Source organism: Neolamprologus brichardi, chromosome 7, assembly GCF_056152115.1.
Source record: "Neolamprologus brichardi isolate AB-2024 chromosome 7, ASM5615211v1, whole genome shotgun sequence".
Lineage (NCBI taxonomy): Eukaryota > Metazoa > Chordata > Actinopteri > Cichliformes > Cichlidae > Neolamprologus > Neolamprologus brichardi.
The window spans coordinates 45040211-45062728 of NC_142110.1; the positions used below are offsets into that span (position 1 = coordinate 45040211).

General features: G+C 41.3%; 1 protein-coding gene across 2 annotated transcripts in view; it reads left to right on the forward strand.

The window, feature by feature from the left end:
• The first annotated feature begins 394 nt into the window (after window positions 1-394).
• lrrc75bb (leucine rich repeat containing 75Bb) overlaps window positions 395-22518 on the forward strand; it is a 43288-nt gene continuing 21164 nt past the window's right edge. The window contains exons 1-4 of one of the 2 annotated variants that reach the window (XM_006788840.3): window positions 395-498; window positions 606-914; window positions 14040-14168; window positions 16062-16174. In XM_006788840.3, the coding sequence (XP_006788903.2) occupies window positions 627-914; window positions 14040-14168; window positions 16062-16174 (530 nt within the window). In that variant the 5' untranslated portion in view covers window positions 395-498; window positions 606-626. Of the gene's footprint in view, window positions 915-14039; window positions 14169-16061; window positions 16175-22518 lie in introns of both variants that reach the window. The other variant, XM_087843676.1, reaches the window with a different exon arrangement.

Genomic DNA, 22518 nt, shown 5'->3' on the forward strand with positions numbered 1-22518 from the left:
GCCCACTCCGATGCCCACTTTAAATATTAACAGGTCGTGATTGTATATTTACTTTAATGAGTTGAATATGTACCTAACAAAGTGGCCAGTGAGTGTAAATACCACTGAAGGCAGGTGACCCATACAGACGCCCCAAATCTCAATAAACAGACGCATCAAAGCATCATGTTGTGATAACAAATTTCACCAAACCGACAAAAACTCAAACTAAACATATTTTCTGGATGCTTTTATTTTTATTCACTTTATTCACACCCAGTTTCAGATTGTAGTTCAGCTTTAGCCAACTCTAATAGCTATGCAAGAAAACTCAGCTGAGTGTTTTCCTGCACTCTCAAGCTGTGCAGCGAGTACCGATCTGATTGGCTGAGAAGAAACACCATCCCCGAGTAAAGCGAGGGATGCCAGAGTGCTTAGGCAGTGCATGGACAGATGCAGACTGAGAGAAGACGGCGGCGAAACCAGCCGCACATTTACGGTGGCGATGCTGTGCGGTTGGTTAGTAGCCTTCAAACTTTGAGGCACTATTTTATGCATCTCCTCACATTTCAAGTTAAGTGTGATGTTTTGGCTGCACGCTGAAAATTCGCTCTACGCACCAACAGTGACACATCCTCCCAGGGGTGATGGGCTCTAAGTTGACCAGACAGAGAAGTCTCGATTTTGATAGCAAATTGTCAAAAAGGAGACGCCAGAGGAATGATATTCCTGGAGAGAGCGAGAGGAGTGGCGGCAGGAGCGGAGACTTCTTGTTTACCTCCCTGATGCTCAAGTCCGACAAGCTTCCAGGGATGCTGCGGAAAACCAACCACAGCCCATATGTCAGGCGGGTGGCTTGGGTCCGGGAAATCCAGAGGCTTCTCCGGGAGCAGAAGATGGAGCAAGCGGCCGAAGTGCTGAAAGTGCTGAGAAAGGCAAGAGACCGAGCTTATTTTAATCATGCATGCGTTTACTGTGGAAGCTTGGGGGAGGGGGGGACTACTTTATTCCTAGTGTACCTGAAACTTTGTGACTAAAGGATGGAGGGTGGTTTTTAAGCAACTGGCCTTCTTAAATCGCTAGGAAGCTGGTTTTGCGTGAAACTGTGTGCTTAATGTTTGAACCATCCACAAGTGCATTTGTAAAATTCTGTAGTTCAGTTTTTGCATGTCTGCTAAAACCTGGTCACGTCTAACAGAACATTCACTAAAAGCAGAAGTTCAGCATAATGATCACACCCCAGCTAGTAATAGCCTTTGGCCATCAGCGTTTCTGATTTCTAAAATCCTGTGCAACTTCTCCTCAAATGAAGGCATGCTGAATAGTTCCATAAAGTCTGTTTCTTTGGTTAAATTCTGCTCCAATCAAACATTATTATACTATAAATAATGATTTTATTTTGTTATTGTTGTACGGTATTTCTTAACACATTGTTGCAGAGCTCTTCACAATAAAAAAAACCCACATTAAAGATAAGTATACACAACCTATCATGCAAACACATAGGCACACACAATCTTTTAATTGTGTTTTTTCATAAACGCATAGTTCTGTGCATCCATTCAGTGAGTTATATCACAAAAATACTGGATGAAAGATTAGAGAAACATATGAAACCACAGAAATTAGTTCTCAGTAGTTATTTAAAACACACCCACTTATTCAGCTTACCTGATAAGCTGAGGGGGCTGTTCTAAAGTGATGTACTACAACCTCAAAAGAGTTTACAATAAAGTCAAAAAGATTTCAAATTAGAGCTTGGGTCAGTATAAAGACTCTGCTCAGATGACCGGAGCCTGGAGCCTGGCCATACAAGGCTATAAAGGCTTTATATGAAATTAGTAACACTTTGAAATGAATTCACAAATTTCACTGGATGTCAGTGAAAGAGAAGCCAGGATAAGAAGGGTGGTGGCCATGTTTTTTGTGAGCAGCTGCAATTCTGGATGAGCTGAAGATGGGCTAAGCGGGACTGAGGGACGCACATAAAATGTGAGAGATCAGAGAAAATTAAAGTGCGTACTAAAAGCTCTAAATTATGGGTGGGTCTAAATGATCTGTGTTTGATTTATGCATTGTTTTTTGGTTAAACGAAATAGGTTTAAATGAGCTTAGAAATGTGAGATTAAAAATTCAGATGCTGGTGAAATATTAAGATTCAGATGATGAAGATGGAGATGATAAACTCAGGCTCAATATTTTTATCAGCCTTTTATATTAACACTGAAAGTGTGAGTAGGCAGACTTAAGAACCTGGGGTGACTCTGTTTACCAGTCAAGTTTATAGAGTATACAAAGACTGTATATAATGTAAATGAATGGCATGTCTGTTCACTGTTTTCATTGTTAAGAAGGCTTAAAAAGCAGTTTATCCAAAAGTCTTGGAGGTTATAATACACCATTGTTAAAAAAAGCTCTAATCAGTCCCCGATCGAAACACCTTTCTTTCCCGAGCTTCATAGCTCTGAAATAATATACAGGTCTAGGGTAAGGGAAGGCTTTCTTCTCTCATCTGTTACACATGGCTGTGTGTTTCCATCTCTGGTTTAATCCTTGCTCTAGATTTATACAAACTAGAGAAATGAGAAAAAATAAATATTTTTCAAGCTTGAAGCCTGAGCTTCCTGCTGCCTTCTGTTAGCTGTGCATTGATCAAAGGGAGCAGTTCTGAAGTTCAGACAAAAGCAGTTTTGATCAAGAAGGCCTCCTGTCATGAAAAGTCCCTGCCCATCTGTAGGGTGCCGTAGAATAAATTATACAGATGTGTGCAGATTAAAGCAGGAAACAATGCTGATGGGAAGCTCTCAAAAGTCTGAATTAAAGTCAGATTTATGGGTATCTTTCTTCTAAAAACCAATAGCGGAGCACAAAATAGGATGAATTGTTAAGCTTCATACACTATTTGCATGAAGCAGGAGGGATGTGACTCATACATATTCCTTTAAGACTTCAAAGTGTCTATGTTTATTAAAGCAGACCTACAGTCAGTCAGTCATTTCTTTTTATTTTTTTAAAGGATTTTAAAGATTAACATGTAGATTTGTTGGTCGTGTGCAGGGGCTGCTTTCTCTATAGCTCGGCATTTAAACTGCTCACGAAGCACGAATACTCTCTCCATCACTCAGTGAGGTGAAGCCAGAGCACTGCTACGTTGTTGGACTGAAGCCAAGTGTCTGACTAATAATACTTCAAGACTGGAGGGAAAAAAAACTGCCAGTTGATCTCCTGTTGTTGTTCTCTAGCACTAAAGCAGCTTTTCCTCTCAGGGACGGATGGTTTTGGAGATAATCACCTTGAAGTGATGGATGCTGGAACAAGTGTCTTTCACATCGAGGAAGTCGTTTCAAAGAGGAACCAATAACATCGGCCCCCACATGATATCTCTGTGGTAGATCTGCCTTCTGGGCCATTAAGTTAATTAGTTTGGGATCTTCTAGATATTTATTAGCAAACAAAGAATCAGCAAATACTGATATTAATTACCAATATGTAGCTATGGAGAAAACAGTAATTAAACTGCTACACATTATTGTATGTGACCTTTTTAAAGATTAAGATTAGTTGTCAGAAGCACACTTAATTTGTTAACTGGAAAAACATCCTAAATAACAGCAGGCTAGAAATGGATGTAAAAAAAAATACATGGCCTATAAAGCAAAAACATAATTTGTACAATTCTAACAAGCTTGAAAGTCGATATTTGGTATGACCACCTTTAATTTTTCAATGCAGCCTAAACTCTCTTAGACAAGTCTTCTTGTCATTTGTTTAAGTTGTCTTCAGGAATAGTTCTCCAGGCTTCTTGAAGGATATTCAAAGCTCTTATTTGGATGTTGGCTGACTTTTGTTTTGCTCTCTGTCAAGATGATCCCACACTGCTTCAGTAATAATCAGACTTGGGGAGGCCAATCTATGACTGATAATGTTCTGCTGTTTGTTCTTCCTTGGCAGTGTGCTTCAGATCACTGCTGATAAATGCACCGGATGCTTTCCCAGTGGTATTGCATGAAGAGTCGAAATCTGACTCTAGTTTTCTACATTCAAAATTGATCAATTTTGAGAAGATCTCTGACACCACTGGTTGAAATCCAGCCCCAAACCATGACAGAGCCTCCGCTGTGTTACACAGATGGCTGTAGACACATCACTGTTGTACCGCAATGTAAACTGACCATGATATAAACCAGAAATTTAACATTTGGATTCATCATTTCATAAAACATCTTGCCACCAATTTTTAGTCCAGTTTTTGTCATTTTCATCCCCTTCTTTAAGAATGGCTTGTTGACAGCCAGCCTTCCACTAAAACCATTTTGATGCGGGTTCAGTGAGCAGTAGATGGAGAGAAGGGTCAGATGCATCTCTCGGGTCCTGTGTTTGATCTCTACAGGATTTTTCCAATTTCTTAATTAGATGACTTTCAGATCTTTTTTAGATCTGCCACTTCTTCTTTTGTTCACCACTTGTCCAGTTTCCTTTTTTAAGACAAGCTACGTCAAGTTTTTGGCTCTTTGGGAATCACCTCGTTGGTCTAAAATAGCTATTTTATGCCTGCTAACTGTGTTATCTTTGGAAATTTTTGGATATACAAGTAAAGAAGTGGAGACATGGAGTGTTTTGCTGCTGGTAAGAAAATTTGGCTCTTTGCTAAGTTGTCTGTTATGCGTAGACACAATACCGGTTATTCAGTTGACTTAAAAGCCTTTTAATGATTGAATAAGTCAGAGGTTGGTGGTCAGTGGCTTAACAGAAAAAAAACTCTGTAATTGGTCAGGTGAAAGGACTGGACTGAAAATGAGTGCAAACGTAGTCAGTGTCCACTGTTAAAGTTTAAAATGCCTTGAGAAAGCTTGGAAAACTATTCCTCAAGACCACTTAAAAAATTACAACAGCCTGGCTCCTTGGAATTAAAATAAAAGAAAATCAACTTGCCTTAAGTTTGTTAATATGGTAATAACAGTATAGCTGAATTGCAGCCAAGATGCAACCCTCTTAATGGTAGCATTCTTGCTTATGGACATGCGAGGTAATGTTTTAATAGTCTAAATAAAAGCTTCACACTGAATCACATCGGTGGGCTGCTTTGAATGGATTTTACAGTGTGACTCGTCCTAATGCTGATGAGTTAGCAGCTAACAGAGCTCTGATTATAAAATCAATTATTTACATGTGTATGCTATTTATTGCCAATCCTTTTCAGTCAGCCAAATTAGATAGATGAGATAGATAACTCTTTATTGTCATTACACAGTCATACCTAGTACAATAGTACAACGAAATTGGTGCCACGTCGGCACCAAGCACAATACAACACAACACAGTAACTTTAAAGTGTTTTTAAAGTGCAAGAAAGGTATGAGCAAAAAAATGAATGACTTAATAAATAAAAGAATAAGTGAATGCTTATTGTATATTATTTTTATTGCACACCAAAAAAGTCAAGGGAGGTAGCCATTCAGGTCAGCTGTTAGCATTGATTGTTGTAAAAGCCGTCCTTGAGTGTGTTTGTTTGTGACCTCAGCAAGCTAAATCTCCTGCCAGACGGCAGCAGCTTAAACACCCGGTGTCCTGGGTGTGTGAAATCCCGTAGGATGCTGCGTGCCCTCTTGAGACAGCGAGTGCTGTACGGGTCCTTCAGGGAGGGAAGAGGATGTCCAATGGTTTTTTGGGCCATATTAATGACCCTCTGAAGCCTTTTTGTGTGCCCTGGTGCAGCTGAAGAATTATACAGAGATGCAGTATCTCAGCACACTTTAACTTGAGCAACAGTAGAAGACGATCAGCAGCTCCCTCTTCAGGTCCATTTTTCTGAGGATTCTCACAAAATGGAGACGCTGTTGGGCCTTCTTTACAACCGTCGAGGTGTTTGAGCTCCATTAGATGTCTGTGTCTATGTGCATACCCAGGAACCTGAAACTGGACACCCTTTCTACACACTTCCCGTTGATGCTGATGGGCTGCAGCAGGGACTTCCTCCTTCTGAAGTCGACTACCAGTTCTTTTGTCTTGGTGATATTGAGGTCCAAGTTGTTGTCTACACACCAATCCGACAGCCTCTGAACCTCAGCTCTGTATGCTGTCTCGTCGCCCCCAGAGATGAGCTCCACCATCGTATCATCTGCGAATTTAATAACTGCGTTGACTGGGAGCTGATACAGTGTTGTGTGTACAGAGTGCACTGTAGGGGACTTAGTACACAGACTTGTGGAGAGCCGGGGTTAAGGCTGAGGGCTGAGGAAAGATGGGGACTCACTCTAACTCTCTGTATACGGTCTGACAGGAAGTCTCTGATCCAGCAGCAGGTGGTAGAAGGAAATCCGATATCGAGCAGTTTAACTATTAGTCTGTCCAGGAGTATCGTATTAAAAGCAGTCAACAAAGAGCAGCCTGGCATAACACCCCTGTTGTTCCAGGTGAGAGATGGTGTTTTGGACAATGGCGTCTTCAGTTGATCTGTTAGCTTTGTATGCGACCTGGAGCGTGTCGAGTGTGATTGGCAGGAAGGACATGATGTGGCATCGGACCAGTTTCTCGAAACACTTCATTATAACAGGTGTTAGAGCAACTGGTCGGTAGTTGTTGAGGCTGCTAATGTTGGTACACTTTGGCAGTGGGACAATTGTGACCGACTTTAGGCATGGCAGGATGCAGTGCTGGGACAGTGAAGTGTTGAAGATCAAAGTGAAGACCCCAGCCAGCTGGTCTGCACATTCTTTTAGGACACTCCCACTCACCCCGTCTGGACCGGCGGCCTTCCTGGGGTTCACTGCCCTCAGTGTGCACCTCACCTCATATACCTGCACCATGAGGCTGCTGTTGTCCGATGTTTGAGCTGCGGCTGCCTCTTGTCCCTTCACCGTGAAGCGTGCAAAGACGTGGTTCAGTTTCTCTGCAAGCGCCTTGTTGCCCTCAGCCATCGTGGTATTTCCAGGCTTGTACTTGGTTAGGTGCTGAACTCCCTCTACATCTTGTTTATTTGACTGTGGGGGTATGATAGATCTGAGCACAGTGAGTAACATTTAACCTCCTAGTACAGGGGTGGGCAACTCCAGGCCTCGAGGGCCGGTGTCCTGCAGGTTTTAGATGTGTCCTTGATCCAACACAGCCGATTTAAATGGCTAAATGACCTCCTCAACATGTTTTGAAGTTCTCCAATGAATGAACTCATCATTTGATTCAGGTGTGTTGACCCAGGGTGATATCTAAAACCTGCAGGGCACCAACCTTCAAGGCCTGGAGTTGCCCACCACTGTCCTAGTACCTGGCTTCCACATATGTGAACATCACATTTTGTGTTGTCTAGACCAAAATACTTAATTTTGCTCTACAAGGGCTTGATATCCACTTAGGGGGACATTATACTGCCACTGGTCTATCAAAATTTAAAATGAATGTATATGTGGATCTCATTTTTCTTAGAAAAAATCAGGTAAAAAAAAAAATTAAAAAAAAAGGTAATTCTTTGTTTTTACATTCATCAGGTCCCAATCAGCCCAAATAGCAAAGAGAAATTAAAAATGTATGTCATGAAAGAGTTCAGGTCTTAGGAGGTTAATGTTTCTTCCAGAGTGCTAATGTGCAGCTATGATGCTAGAAATGCAGCACCAAGCCAATGCAGGGAAAGCCTGGCTTTGTTGAACTTGCTTCATAATACAGCCACCGAGGGAAGGACGTAGCTCAACTCTGTCTGAGAGAAAGTATACCAGCAAGTGTCTAGCTTGCTTGCTAATTAGCATGTGTTATAAATTTTACAAATAAGTTAGAACTTCCTGAAGTTTCAGGTGACTAACAGGGCGCAAGAAGTTTTTTGTTTGTGTAACAGAACCACAGAAGACCCGTCCACGTTTGCATACTTTTCAGCATCTTTATTCACGGCTGTTGAAATGTACACACGAGCTGAAGCTCTTCAGCTCGCAGCTCAATGTTCTGACAACAACAACCACAACAGTCAGAGAGCACAGACTTTAAGCCGGCGAGTAATGATTGCGGATGCCGTGCAGGTGCATCTGCCTCCCCTGCAGCAGCACCGCAGACTACACCCCGCCACACTTTGTTTCTAGAAACAGTTTGGTTTCTATACACAGGCTAATGAACAAGCTAGTTTCAGAAATACTTGACTTTTTGCAAAGCCAGGCTAGCACTGGATGCTAGCCTGAATTAAGCTAAGTGTCTACTTCAAAACCAATATGCAGTGACTCATATTAGCATTCCCATGTATCAATGTGACAGCAAAAAGCAACAACAAAAATATCATAAAATACAGAAATAGTCATCTTACTGTGTCCTGACACCTCTGACCAAACATACAGACTCCATCCTACCCTTACCAAAGTGTTGTTTACGTCTTTACAGCTTTCATTTTCATATTACAGCCATGATATTTTGAATTTAGTCCAGTCAGTGAAGGAAAAAAAAGGGTTAGCATAACCGGAGTTGGAACATCCTTCACCTGACAGCTCTGGCATGTTTCTTCCTACATAAAATGGTGGGACTGGATTTGTTGCACTCTGCAATATATTTAATTGGATTCTAATGAACTGCATGTGTGGGATGATGTTCTGCGGTTCGGAGCTCATCGCTCGATTCAGACTTTTTTGTGACAAAGCACACACCAGATTAGATATGCAGCTTTCACAGGGGACATTTGTCGTGGGATCTGAAGGCACACAGGCGTATGCACAGGCATCGTCTCAGTGAGAAACAGCAAAACATTTCATGCTTTTATAATTAGGAATTGGTCGGATTAATCCACAGGATCAGATCTTTTTTTGCGTAGTTGAAATGGCTTTCGATTTAGCTGTGAATGCTCCACAAAGAAAAAAAATCATATCTGATGCTGCAGCTGCACTATGGTTAACACGCATCATGATCATAATCTCCAAAATCCTCTATGCCTCCACTTTTAGACGCATATGGCACCTTCTGTCTCCAATTAATGAGGTTTATTGAAAGGAGAGCTGGTCTGGAGGATAGCCCAGCGTCAGGGAATCCCACAGATCTCTGCTGTAATAAATCAACACAAAAGATGGAGGAGGAGAAAATGCTGATGGGAGTTTTCCTCTTTGCTTCCACTGTGCCCCGCAGTGTTATGGCTGTCAGCACATATAGAGCATGTCTTACACAGCTTCAACCTCCAGCCTGCAATTTGAAAAGCTTTTCAGTTCATATAGAGCTGACAGTATTTATTTTTAAGCTCCACGGCCTCTTGTTGCATGCTTACATAAAACTGCCATCACTGTAAACTGTTAGAGGAAGATCGGCCAGTGAAACACGATTTTATATTCTTTTCGTATTTAAAAAAAAAGGTCTGTAGTCTGTTGATATATCTGAGTAGGGAAACTCTTTAATTTGTCTTGAACTAGGAAAAGACGATGCTTTATGCCTTTAAAGACCAGATTTCCTTTGACTTCCTTTCCTTTTGCTGCAAGCCTTTAATCTTCGGATTATTTGGTCTCCTCTGCTTCGTTCATGTCTTCTCCGCCGTTTGTTGTTTCTTTTTTAATATGGCTTGTTGTGTGTTTACGTGCATGTGTCGGCGTCTTCATTGAAAAGGTGGCTGACACTGCGTGCTGCTGGGGTTATTCAGCGCGTCTGAAAACATTACATCTCAAACACTGGCTGTTAATGACACGTCAGTACCTCAAGACGCAGCTTCAATATACTCTATTTACATTGTCGCTGCAAACGAAAATAAAGCCCGGTCAAAAAATATCATCAGCCACCCCACTGGGGATGTGACCTGTTTTATGGTTTTATTAAAATCTTCTGCACATCACACAGTCTTCTAGTTATGAACTATGAAGATCAAAGAAAAGCAACGTTAGATTGAATCAAAAAGCATTATCCTCAAAGGTCTTACATTTTTTCCCATTTCAACTGGTTAATGTAAGTGTCCAGCTCCAAATGTCACACTGATTGCTCATTTTAGCATCCCTGCATTCAGCCCTGAAGTGGTGCACCTGTGACAGAGGATCTGTTGTCTTCACAGCATTTTTGAGGAGGGGGGGTTATTACACATGTGACTTCTGATGCATCAAACAGTTGAGAGGAGATGCAGTTCACAGCCTCACACCATTTCCTACAGTTTCAGGGTAACATCTCAAACCAGCAACAAAAACCATCCTCTTGGTTGTGACTGTACATGCTGCAAGTCTTATCCATGTTGCAAAAGTTCTTTTTCGGTGTCTGTAGCTTTAACTTTGTTTGATGAAATAACCCTGGCCTGAGAACAAGGCAAAATAAACTTGTGTTCTTGCAGGTTGCACAAGTATAGCTATAGCCCTCTCACATGTTAACTGAACCCTGGAGTTTACCTGGGCGTGTTTTGATTAAAAACCCACATGACTGAGTAAAAACCCACATGAAACTCTGGCAGAAATTGCTACATCACGCACAATGTTGTCGGATGTGGTGGCATTACTACTAGATCTTCATTTCTCAGATGCCTGGGGGGAGTGAAGACTCTCGCGTGTACTTGTGCAGGCAGAAACAGTTAAAGTTAGCAGTCTGACAGGTTTGTCTCTGCAAACAAAGAAAGGTTGCACTGTGGATCCCGGTGGGGTGTACTGAAAGCCTGAATGAGGGCAGTTGTACATTGTTATATGTATGTTTACATAGCTTTGCAAATTTTTAAGGTCCACAATCTCTTGTTGTGTCCTTATGCAAATCTGCCATCACTGTAAACTATAAGAGGATGGGCCAGAGGAACGTGTCTTTCTATTCTTTTCATGCTGTAAAAATGCCAGTAATCTCTTAATATGTCTGAGTAGATCAACTTCAGTTAGTAAAAGATTGTGATGCTTTATGCTTGTGTGCACTTCTCTGTAGATCAAGCTTTTTTAACATTTGCAAAGCAGATACGAGGCAACAGAAGTTTGATTTTCTCCACCACTGTGTTGCTATAATATAACAATGGTGCTCCCCACCCGCAGCACCACTCCACAAAATCTGCTCACGAACAGCTTGAGCAACATGACAATGAGGCACTGATCTACCCTGCAAACTGTCTAGCTATCAGTCCAAATGAGCATCTGCAGGATGGATTGAAAAAAGCCCAATCAGCAGAGGCACTAATCAGTAACGATCTGCTTGCCAGTGTCTAGATCGAAGGTTTAGCTTCAGCAACATTATGTGCCCAAAACTGAGTTTGGCTGACTACCTAAACATACTGAATGACCAGGTTTGTCCATCAGGTGATATTTTCTCCTCTGATGGCAGAGGCATAGTCCAAGATTCACTGAGCTCAAAATGTGCAAGAGTGGTTCAGGGAGCATGAGTGGTCAGATTCTTCCATCATTAACACAAGATGTTGGCAAAGAAGTAATGAAACCGTGGACAGAAATACATTTTGTGACACTGGATAAGTGTTTGACTTTTTGGGGTTTTCAGGCCAGAAGGTAGATAGTCTTGAAAGAGTGACCAGACCCTAAAAAATAATTAGTCATTTCTGTTTATAGTCACATGTAGTCTTTCATGTGGAAGAGTATTAGATTTCCTGGTACCAAATGGTAACACTTGGCAAAGAAGCTTTGATGCAGTTGTGTAAAATATACTTTTTGGCAATTAAAAGAAGCTTCTCCAGAGGTCTGTAGTGTAAATGGTAAATGGCCTGTATTTGTATAGCGCTTTACTAGTCCCTAAAAGTCCCTAAGGACCCCAAAGCGCTGAAACACATCCAGTCATCCACCCATTCACACACGGGTGATGGCAACCTACATTGTAGCCACAGCCACCCTAGGGCGCACTGACAGAGGCGAGGCTGTCGGACACTGGCGCCACCGGGCCCTCTGACCACCACCTGTAGGCAACGGGTGAAGTGTCTTGCCCAAGGACACAACGACTGAGACTGTCCAAACCGGGGCTCGAACCGGCAACCTTCCGATTACAAGGCGAACTCCCAACTCTTGAGCTACGACCACTAGCTACTGCTAGATGCAACTCTCTAGAGGATAGGCCTAAGAGGAAAACACCAAGATCGTTTTAAAATTTCATTTTAAATATTCTACTATGTTCCTTAGATATAAATGACCACAAGCTGGAAATCAATTTACACTCCCAGAAGCAATGAAAATATGTTCCCCAATCAGAAGAGAACAGAGGAAGGAGAGAGCAGTTGATCTTGTACAAAACAACAGGGGTGATATGCAATCTGTGAAGAATCTTATACTGAGTCGCTCCGTCTATTGCATATGAGGGCAGATTTTATAATGCTCCCTGCCAGTCATCCTCTATATATTCTGTGCCTAAATCCTTTTCCCACTTATGAGCAATATTAGCAGCTCATATTCATCCAAAGAACAGAGAAGGGAGTAGAATAGTGAAATAAAAGACTTCCCAGATTAAGGCTCTAAGACAAATCGCTCTATGATGCTATAGGTAGGTAACTGAACCCTGTAGGTAGGTTAATAGAAGTAGAGGTGAGATTAGAAGATAAAAAGTGCCTAACTTTCAAATATCCAAAGAATTGTTCCTTTGGACACATTATCTCCAAACAGGTCTCCAAGTGCACGAATCCCCCGTCCCACAATAAGGAGAAAGCAGATGAGCCAGTGCCAGCAGGAAAGTCAGCATTTTGGACAATAAGGGACAGCAAGGATTTCATATTATTCCTTCCAAGGTATTTAGTAATATAGTGCCAGTCTTTAATACTGTTATATAAAATAAGATGGTGCTTTACCACTGGGCTTATATTACTGACATAACGTGACCAGACTCCATAGGAAGCGTGGAGAACTCCAAGAAGCAATACATGATTCCAATTTAAGATTTGCATTAGCCAAGACCAAAGATGTGAGCGTGGCAAGTCTGGTTGTAGAACAATAATTTAGGCATGGAAAGGCCACCCATGTCTGTATGTAACTGTAAAGGTATAAGCCTCTGTCTAGGATTTTTGCCATTTAGAGAAGGACTTTTGTATATCCTGAATATTCTTCTGGGCAAGTACAGAGGAAGCATCTACAAAATTTATAAAATATGAGGGAGGATATTCATTTTAATGAAACTAATGTGGCCTATCAGAGAAAGTGGTACGTCATGCCAAGGTCAATGTCTTTTCTTTTTATTGAGGAATAAACTGGAAGAAAATTAGGTTTCCACAGGTCCTTTAGGTTTGGCAGTGTTTTGATTCCCAAGTAAGTAAAACCAAATACAGACATTTGAAAGGAAAAATTGTTCATTATAGTTTAGTCCACAAATTTTAAATAGGTTTGAGGTTGGCGCTTTGCTAAGGCCATTCCAGTAGGTTAATGTTAGCCCACTTTATCCATTACAAAACCAGTTTGGATGTGTTTGGGGTTATTGTGTCAAAGATTCAACAACGTACCTGTTGTTTTGAGGTGAAGTTGAAGAATTTAGAGGTATCACGCTTTCTTCATTATTCCATCCACTTTGTACAGCTTATCAGTGTGACTGGCAGTACCAACCTCCAACAGCTGGTATAGTTCTTTGGTTTGAAAGCCTCAGTTTTATTCCTCTTTTATAATTGTTCTTATTCCCACCCAGTATTGGTAAATCAATTGAATCATGTCAAACAAATTTTTTGAACGCAAAGAGAAACTACAAATTGTAGTCGATCATAATCACCAACTTGAAAATATTAGGTCTTGTTTTTCTTCTTTTTATCTTCTTTTTTTCTCTTGTTTTTTAAAGTCATCAAAGATGTATGCATATATAATTATATTACAGTGGAAAAAGAACAGTTCAGAGAGCTCATTAAATGCCCACAATTACAAAGACATTTGGCAATGATGAGTGGATGTTGACTACAACTGTATATTCTATATACTGCCCAGCACACCCTAATCAGCTACATTGGGTGGAGAAACACAGCTATGATGGGAAACACTCATCAGCTGACTTTGTGTTAAGGAGCCGTGATGAAAGGGAATAATGAGCATAGCGGACAATACTGAAAGTCTATTTTCAGTTAACTAGCTATGAAATCTCAGTTTAATATTTAAAGTGTGGGTCAGTTGAATCAAATTCTGTTTTTGAAATTCTAATCCATGGATTAGAAAGAATAAATTGAATCACTCACATCCTTTTTCTTTTCTCTCCTTTAGGATTTGGGACTTCAGGGAACATCACTCAATGACATTTTGTACAAAAATGCAGCGTTTCTAAACCTGGTGGACCCCATTTCCCATGAATTGCTGCTCAGCCTTGCCCGGGACCTGCAGTGTCCAAAAAGGGTATGAATAAAACAGTTTTATTCATAGTGAACATTCAAAGCAGCTGTTTGTTTACAGACTTGACACCAGTAAAAAGGACAAGCAGTACATTTCACACAGAGGCTACACGCACGCCTTCATTAGCCACGCTTAGATGCTTGTGTCATATTCATTGTCATGCTATTGCAATAACAATGAACCATCAGTTTGCTTTGTGCAGACACAAATGCAGAAGCCAGGAAGAATGGAAAATATTGTAAGAGCTGACTCAATAGCATGAGAGGTTAGGGATGAATAGCAGGGCCAAACAGAACCAGGGTATGACTCTTCATTGTTACTCTGCGCTCGGTTAGCCCAGTTGCAAGTGGGAAGCAGCTGTGCACCAGTACCTGCAGGTGTATTAAATTACCTGCTCTGGTTGGGTTATACTGGAAAGCACGGTCAGGTGCCAGGCAGCTAGAGGTCAACAGAGCTCTTGACCTCTAGCTGCCTGGCTTTAGGGGGCTCATTACCCTGGCACTAATAGTGAGGGAAGTTTGAGGGCTTTGATAAATAGCCAGAAAAATCAAACTGGGGAAGGTAATGCTTTCCTCTTGGAACTGGGAAATCTAGGAAAGAGCAAAGAGAGATTTTCCAACACAAAATTTGAATTCTGCCCAAAAATCAAAGCCACTTTTTTTTCTTTGTCCAAACTGGCAGTCGGCTCGTTTACTTGCAGCACAGCATACAAATCAGCACGTTGAAATTCAAAGTACATTTCAATCTAAGGTAAGAGGCTGAAGACATTACAGAATCTACTCAGAGTGGCTGTAAAACATGAACCCAGAAGCTATTACGGATACAGTTATGAAAGAATGGCTGCCACAGGGGGAAAAAAGTCCTTGTGGTGTAGTTATTACTTACTGAGTTCAGATGATAATCACCTGGAAGAAACTCTAATCTTATCTTTGTTTACTTCAGCGAGGAAAGCCCTGGAGGTAAGGAAGAAAAGTGAGAAGCTGGCAGCAATGTTCTCCTGACTGGCTGGCGACCCGTGGCAGGATACTGTGTTAAACGTGACAAGGGTGTATAGAGGCAATGTGGTGGATATAGGGCCCCGCAGGTGCTTCTGTGGCCACTATTTTCCACCTTAGATTTATTTAGGCTGAGCATTCAAGGGCATACTGTGGGTTAAAACATACATTATATGCCAGTGTCTTGTTTTAATGCAGACCTGTTATTAATGCTTAGCAGAGCTTATAGAGTTACAGTACTGCACTCTGTCAATAACTCTGGAGCACGCATTTTTCTAAGAACACTTTTGCTCTGTAAATCAGCATGCGCTGCTTAACATCGTGCTCATTCATCCAAGTGGCTGAAAGAGAAGCACTGAATGTTTTGAAGCGTGTGACATGTTTGTTTGTCACCCAAGAAAAGAAGAGGCAGCGGGAACGGTTAATAGCCTTAAGGTAAATTGGCCCTGTCTTTTTTCCTCTCTCGCCGCATTGCCTCTTTCTTGTTGTCGTGTTCTACCATTAATTAGATTTAGCCTGCCCAGCGCAACCCGTTCCAGTGTTTGACGGAGGAGGGAGAGCGAAGAAAAAGAATGTAAAGAGGTGCCGGAGAATCAGGAAGGAACGCAAAAGAGAAGCTGAATTACTGAGTCATGTGGAAAATGTTTCAAGCAAGACAAAGAAATGCTTTGTAAACATGTAAAATTTGGTAGTTTCACAAGTATTTTTTTTCAGCAGTAATAAAGGAAGAAAATATTTGCTAATTACTGACTTTTAGGATATCTAACATCTGGAAAAGCTGTCCAGTATCACATTGTTTGCTTAGTTCCCTGCTTCAGGTGTGCTCATGCACGAGCAACAGTTTGTTTATAGATTTGTGGCTTGCTTTTCTGCCCCTCATTCACCCTTTTGTGTGTTGCAGGAGACTGACTCGTTCAAGTCTACTAACAAGATATGTCGCCAGCTGATTTACCACCTGACCCCTCACTCCAAGTGGACAAGACAGAGCGTGCCCAGGAGAAAGTCCCAGGCCTGGTGAGTGTGTTCTCTTGGCTACCGCCTGAAACTGTGCCATCACACAGTAAATATATCCTCACCGTGTGTCTCAGTGTGATTCACAACCCTCCGGAGCATCTGTGGAATAAAGGAAGTGTGGAACAATCTCTGTGTCTAAGAATATGTTCCTTGACCTCTTGCTAAGCCCTGCTCCTCTTAGCTCATGCAGCTAATCTATCTCCAACTTACAATGAGAACAGTGCAGATTTAAGATCCAGTCAGATCCCCTGGCAACCACCAGTCACTAGGGGAAAATGTAAAGTCCTCAACCAGCTTGTAAGTGTTTTGCAAGTGGAGGTTGCAAGGATTTTAGGTTGTTTGGGGTTCACTGACCAAGCTCTTGATTTTCCAACATAAGGAGCCCAGACAGGAGAAGAGAAAAATCAGCGTCTCATTTGTAGAGATAAGCTGCTGAATTTGATGGCTGGAATGATTGTGTGCAACAATCAATTTGCGCACTAATAAAGCTACACAGCTAACTGCTCCAGTTAGCAGAAAAGGGTTTCTTTGGCTCAATTTTAAATTGTTCTTGCTGTTTTGTCTTAAAATAAGTCTTAAATATGCTACTAATTAGACAAAGTAAGGTTCTTTCTCAGTGCAGAGTAAATTTATCAATATGGGCTTTAAACTATTCAAGATCTGTATCATCAGAGCTGATCGGATCATTATCATTTATTATGTCATTTCAACAACAGGGCCTTAAAATGAATCATACACAAGCTACAAAGATCTGGATTTGTTTTCCATTTGGTTATTAGGTTATGATGTGAAAAATGGCAGTTGGAGTGGGATTTATGTTTCCTGCATGCTGCTCTTCTTAAAAACATTATTTCCTTGCTTACATTAGCCAGTCAGGGTTGCATTAGTAATACAACCAAGGGTTACATGACCACAAGGCGTAGCTTGTACTTCTAACCCACAACCAATCACAGGGGAACACTAAATGACAGGTTTCATTTTTTCTTTTAAAAAGATTGTTTACCTGATGTTTTTTCTTCTACCTTCTTTAAATAACATTAGAGCTGATATGCCATTACAAATCCTTGTTTGTAGCCAGTAATGATGTTTTTGTGTCATTAATCAACACAAAACATAAAAACAAAAGATGTAGTATTCCACTGTTAAGGACATTTCTGTGCTTTTTAAGTGTTTCTTACATTCATTCATATAGTTTTGCTTCAGTTATGAAGCGATGTGGTAAACTACCCACACTGACATCGGCTCAGGTGGCAGAATGCAGACTTTTAAAGGTCATCAGTTCATTACATGCAGCAGAAGGACCGATGAGCTTATGCCACAGAGAGGCATCCCCCATCAATAATTCACAAAAATCGCTGCTCCCCCTACGTGTTGGTCAGAATTTGATCAAACTTGCATACAGAAACTACTTGATGGGTCTTCATCTGTGCAAACTGTGCTCAAGGTCAAAATCACATATGTTCAAAAACCTGTGAATTGTAATGGCTTGTGAGTCAAATGAGCATCACTATGGTTCTGGTCTTTACCACTTATCCTATTCATGGCTGTTGGTGGACTGCGAGCCTATCCCAGCTGTGATAATAACACTGGGATAGGCCGATCAACCGCTCTTTAATTTTTAATTTGTACTGACATTTATCTGATCACACCCCTGACCAAGATCCTTCCTAAGAAAAATAGAAGACGCATCTTTAACGCAGTTCTTTTCATCTGAACTCAGGTTACAGTTTTCTACCTTGTGCCCTGTATTTGTTTACATGGACATGTTTGTGATCCAAATCAACTTTCAGTGCATAGTCAGTCAGTCTAACACCACCACTAGCCTGCCTGTGCTCTCTTGCTTCATTTACAGTACATTTCTTAAACATTGAGGTGATTGACGTTTTAAATACAGCATATTATATCTGTGCATATGTACAAGTAAGAGGTTGTATTATCTGCAAAATAACAAAGTCAAGAATGAATAAAGTAATTATCTTTTACTTTTGTTGTTTTACTTACTTTAGTTATGAAAAGTGAAGTTTTTCCTGGTAAATGTAATTTTTCTTGTTGTAAAATAACACATCACAATGTGTGCTTACTGGGATGTGTCCGTTTTCTCACTTACCTCTCAACAGCAATGCTTCTTTTTTCTCTCTCTCTCATCCAATACTGCTGTGACTGAAACACTGCCAGTGACAAGTTTGACAAACCCAGAGCGTTAATCGCCCTCTCGTTCCCTCAGTAGTAAAATCTGCTACAAACCTGTCCCGTGTCAGTTCATACACTGTTTTGAGTTTTATAAATACTTAATGCAACAGTTATTTTATGTCTCTAGGTTAGTTGTAAATCGCTTTTCATTAGTTCACTTCCTGTAACCTTAGTAATCTCTTTGTGCTTCGTCCTTTTGTGTCTCCTTGAAGTCTGTCGTGCCTCCCGGTTTGTTTACCTTTTGTCTATGTCAAGTTCATGTGTATTAGTCTCTGTCTGTGTTTGTGCTTCCTGTTTTATTTTGGTGATCTCTTGTTCATGTGCGCCGTCTTGAGTTTTGCTTCCTTTGTGTCGTCTGTTATGATTCTGCTCATCAATGCCTCGTTCTCCCCAGCTGTCTCCACTTCCCCTAATCACCCTCCTGTGTGTGTGTTGTCTGTCTCTCTGTCCTTTGTCAGCATCTGTTTAGTTTCTTCTTGTGCTTAGTGTTTTCTCAGTCCTAGTAACTCCGGTGTATTTCTTAGCAGTTTATAGTTTTCTGTTTTCCCCTTTTGGACATTTGCTGCTTTTGTTCATTTTTTGCCATCAGTTGAATAAAGAGTTTGCTTTCTGTTAAACCCCGCCTGCTTGTGTCCGCATTTGAGTACAACTCAGCTTCCAGTCTGCACATCCTGCAGATTATGACACAGATCCCAAAGGTGCTCTAATGGATTTGAATCTGGTGACTGTGGAGGCCATTTGAGCACAGTGAACTCATTATCGTGTTCAAGAAACTAGTTTGAGATTAGGGATGGATACCGGTTCTGACATAAACGGTAGTAACCAGACCGAAAAGCAGCGCACATTTCGGTGCTTTATTTTCCTGAGCTGTGATACACTTTGAATTCTAGCCAATCATTTTACGTTTCCGAGGATAGTAGGCGGGTCCAGGCACGTACGTTCTTTTAGAGCAGAGCTACAGATTAAAAATGCCCAAGGCGAAGCGGTCAAAAGTCTGGCTGTACTTCACAGCAAAAGATGCAAACTCAGCAGCCTGCAACAAGTGCTTTAAGCTGATACTGTGATACTGTCAAAGGAGGTAACACCTCAAAACCGATGAAACACCTGGCAACGCATAGCGGGGTTTTTTTAAAGCCGAGAAATGCGCCGTATTTGATAGCTTGCTGCGAGACCTCACACCGAGCACATCTACTGCGGGTGTGGTGCCTGTTATCGGACCCGGAGTTAGCAACATCCCCCAAAAACCCGAAGAGTAGAGTCCTGGCCCCTAGCCCTGCCAGTGTAGCAGAAATGATGACGGATGATGATGGCAGCAGCAGCCGTTCTTCTCTGCGTGAGTAGCTTAATGTTGTTTGTGTGTAATTTACGTTGAGTAGGCTAACCACGTTATTACATTAATGCATGTAAGGTGAACTAGCAAACACCGTCATAGCTACATGTGGCTGTCTTCTTGTTTGATGGCAGATACTCCCCTCACCCTGGCCAAAAAGGCTAAAATGACCAAAGAAAAAGTGGAAAACAGTTAAACATGAGAGGTTTTTGGACAAAGTTTGTGTTTTTTCCATTGTTTAAGCACTGCTTCCAGCCAAGAATGATACCATATATGCCCTATAGCTGCAGAAAAGGCTAACATTGTTATCTTTTTACAAAAAAACCAGCTGAACATGAGAGGTTTTTGGACCAATTTTGTGTTCTCCATTCTTTAAGCACCGGTTTGAGCACCGTTTAAGCACCAGCACCGTTTCAAAAGTACCGGTTTGGCACCGATATTGGATAAAACCTAAATGATACCCATCCCTATTTGAGCTCATTTCAGCTTTATGACCTGTTGTGTTATTCTGCTGGAAGAAGCCATCAGAAGATAGCTACACTGTGATAATAAAGGGATAGATGGTCAGCAACAATAAGCAGGCAGGCTGTGATTTTTAAATGATGTTGGTACTAGGGGGCCAGAAGTGTGCCAAGAAAATATCCTCTACACCGTTACACTACAGTGTCACCACCAGACAATGTTTTTCCAATTTTCTGTTGTCCAACTGAGGCTATAATTTACAGGGGAGCCCCTGTATATTGTAACCTCTGTTTCCTGTTCTTGGCTGACAGGAGTTGAATCTAGTGTTGTCTTCTGCTGCTGTAGCCCATCTGCGTATTGTAATGAATGGTTATTTGCATTACTCTGTCCTTCCAGTCAGCTTGAGGCAGTCTCGCCATTCTCCATGACATCAACAAGGCATTTTCACCCAGAAAACTGCTGCTCACTGGATGTTTTCTCTCTTAAACTAGAGATGGCTCTGTGGAAAAATCAGTTTCTGACATACTCAGTCCCTCCTGTCTGGCACCAACAACCACATAAATCAAATTTCTTCCCTATGCTGGTGCTCAGTTTGACTTTGACCATGTCTGCATGTCTAAATTGAGTTGCTTCTTTGACTGGATGATATTTTAACCAGCCCCTAAACTGATGTACTTTGTGAAGTGTGCTTTAAGTGTGTTATCAATGCTTGAGAGGTAGAGAGAGAGCGAGATAAAGGATGAGTAAACAAAGGACACTGATTTGATCAGCTCGAGAAAAATCCGTGTAAACAAATAAAAATGCTCAAACTCGGTTAAGTAACAGTTACATTTGAGGAAACATTGTGAAAAAAAAAGAAAAGAAAAACAGTGCTAATCATAATAATACAGCACTCTCCCCGAACAATTAACCCAGATCGAAAGATGGTTTGACAGCTAGAGTTGCCTTCCCGCCCGAGTCTCTTGGTTGCAATGTTTCGAAATAACACTCAACAAAACAACAAGGCAGACACTCCCAGTGTGCTCATTAGCAAGCTCTGTCTCTCTCACAGCTTCGGCTGCAAACATCCACACAGCAGCACTTTACTGTGGCTGTCTCTCTGCTGCTGGATACAATGCTGTCTGAAACATGCAGAAAACGTGTCTGTCTTTGGATTAGATTAAGCATCAGTTTACTTGATTTCAGATGCTTTATATTACAGCTCAGTCTTCTCTTTCTCAATCCCTCACTCCTTTCTTTGGCAATCTTCTCGCCCACCTTTAAGCTCTTCTCTTTCAGTAACACCCCCCCCCCCCGACCTTCAGTTCAACCTATTTGAAAATCCCCTTCTTGCATCGATTTTCTCCCTCTCCCCCTTTCCTGTGGGATTTTTTTTCTCTCCTCCTTGTGAGAGTCCATTTTGTTCAACAGTTGCCACACCGAGCGGTTCTGCAGTTTGAGCCGAGGCTCTGGGGAAACGCTCTGGGGGAAAGGCCTGTCAGTGAGAGAGAGGGAGAGAGAAAATCTGGAATCAGTGCAAGGTAGCAGATTAAAAGTCACATGCAGCCCCCGCCTGCCCTCCCGTTCTTCCAGACTCACTTTGAATCGATCAAGAATTTGATCTTTTTATAAAATGAAAAGGCGATAGCTATTACGTAAGCTGCATTGTACCCTCGCAATCTTATTTTCTCCATTAATTGATAATGAGAACCCATCTGTCGAAGTGTCCCCGTGGCACACGGGAGATTACTTTCATGAAATATATGCAAGTGGTTCCAAATGTTCAACAGATGACATATAAACTATAATTCAAGCTTTATTACAGAGTCCTGTTTTTTTTTTTCTGTAACACTGTAAGTGCAAAGCAAGTGTGTCACGCATAATATATTATCGAGGCAGTTTCATTCTTACTCTGCAGCTGCTTGTGCCAGCTTTCTACAGTATTGCCAAACATCCAGTGGAGTTTTTAATGTTACCGTAATTGGTATTGAATTTCAGATTAATCAAGCTCATGCTTCATATTGCACTAAAATTGCGCCTCCAGCACATTCTGAAGAGATTGGAATCCAATTGCAGATTGCTATTTCATTACTCGTCTTTACTGCAGGGCAATAATTGATGCGATGCTCTGGCAGCAGATATTAGAGGCGTCTTCAGTTAAAATTACTAGAAGAGCACTCATTCTAATAGGGTAGAGAGAAAACCATCCAAGTATTGGAAAACTATCTGTGGAGCTGTTTTTTTGGTTGTTGTTGTTGCTGTATTTGAGTCAAGATTTAACTGAAGCTCATCTTCAGTTTTGCTCGTCATGCTGACTAATGCTGAAACTAAGCGCGGCTGTGACAGCTGTTTTGAGCAGGTGGGAAATGCTGCGGATGAGTGT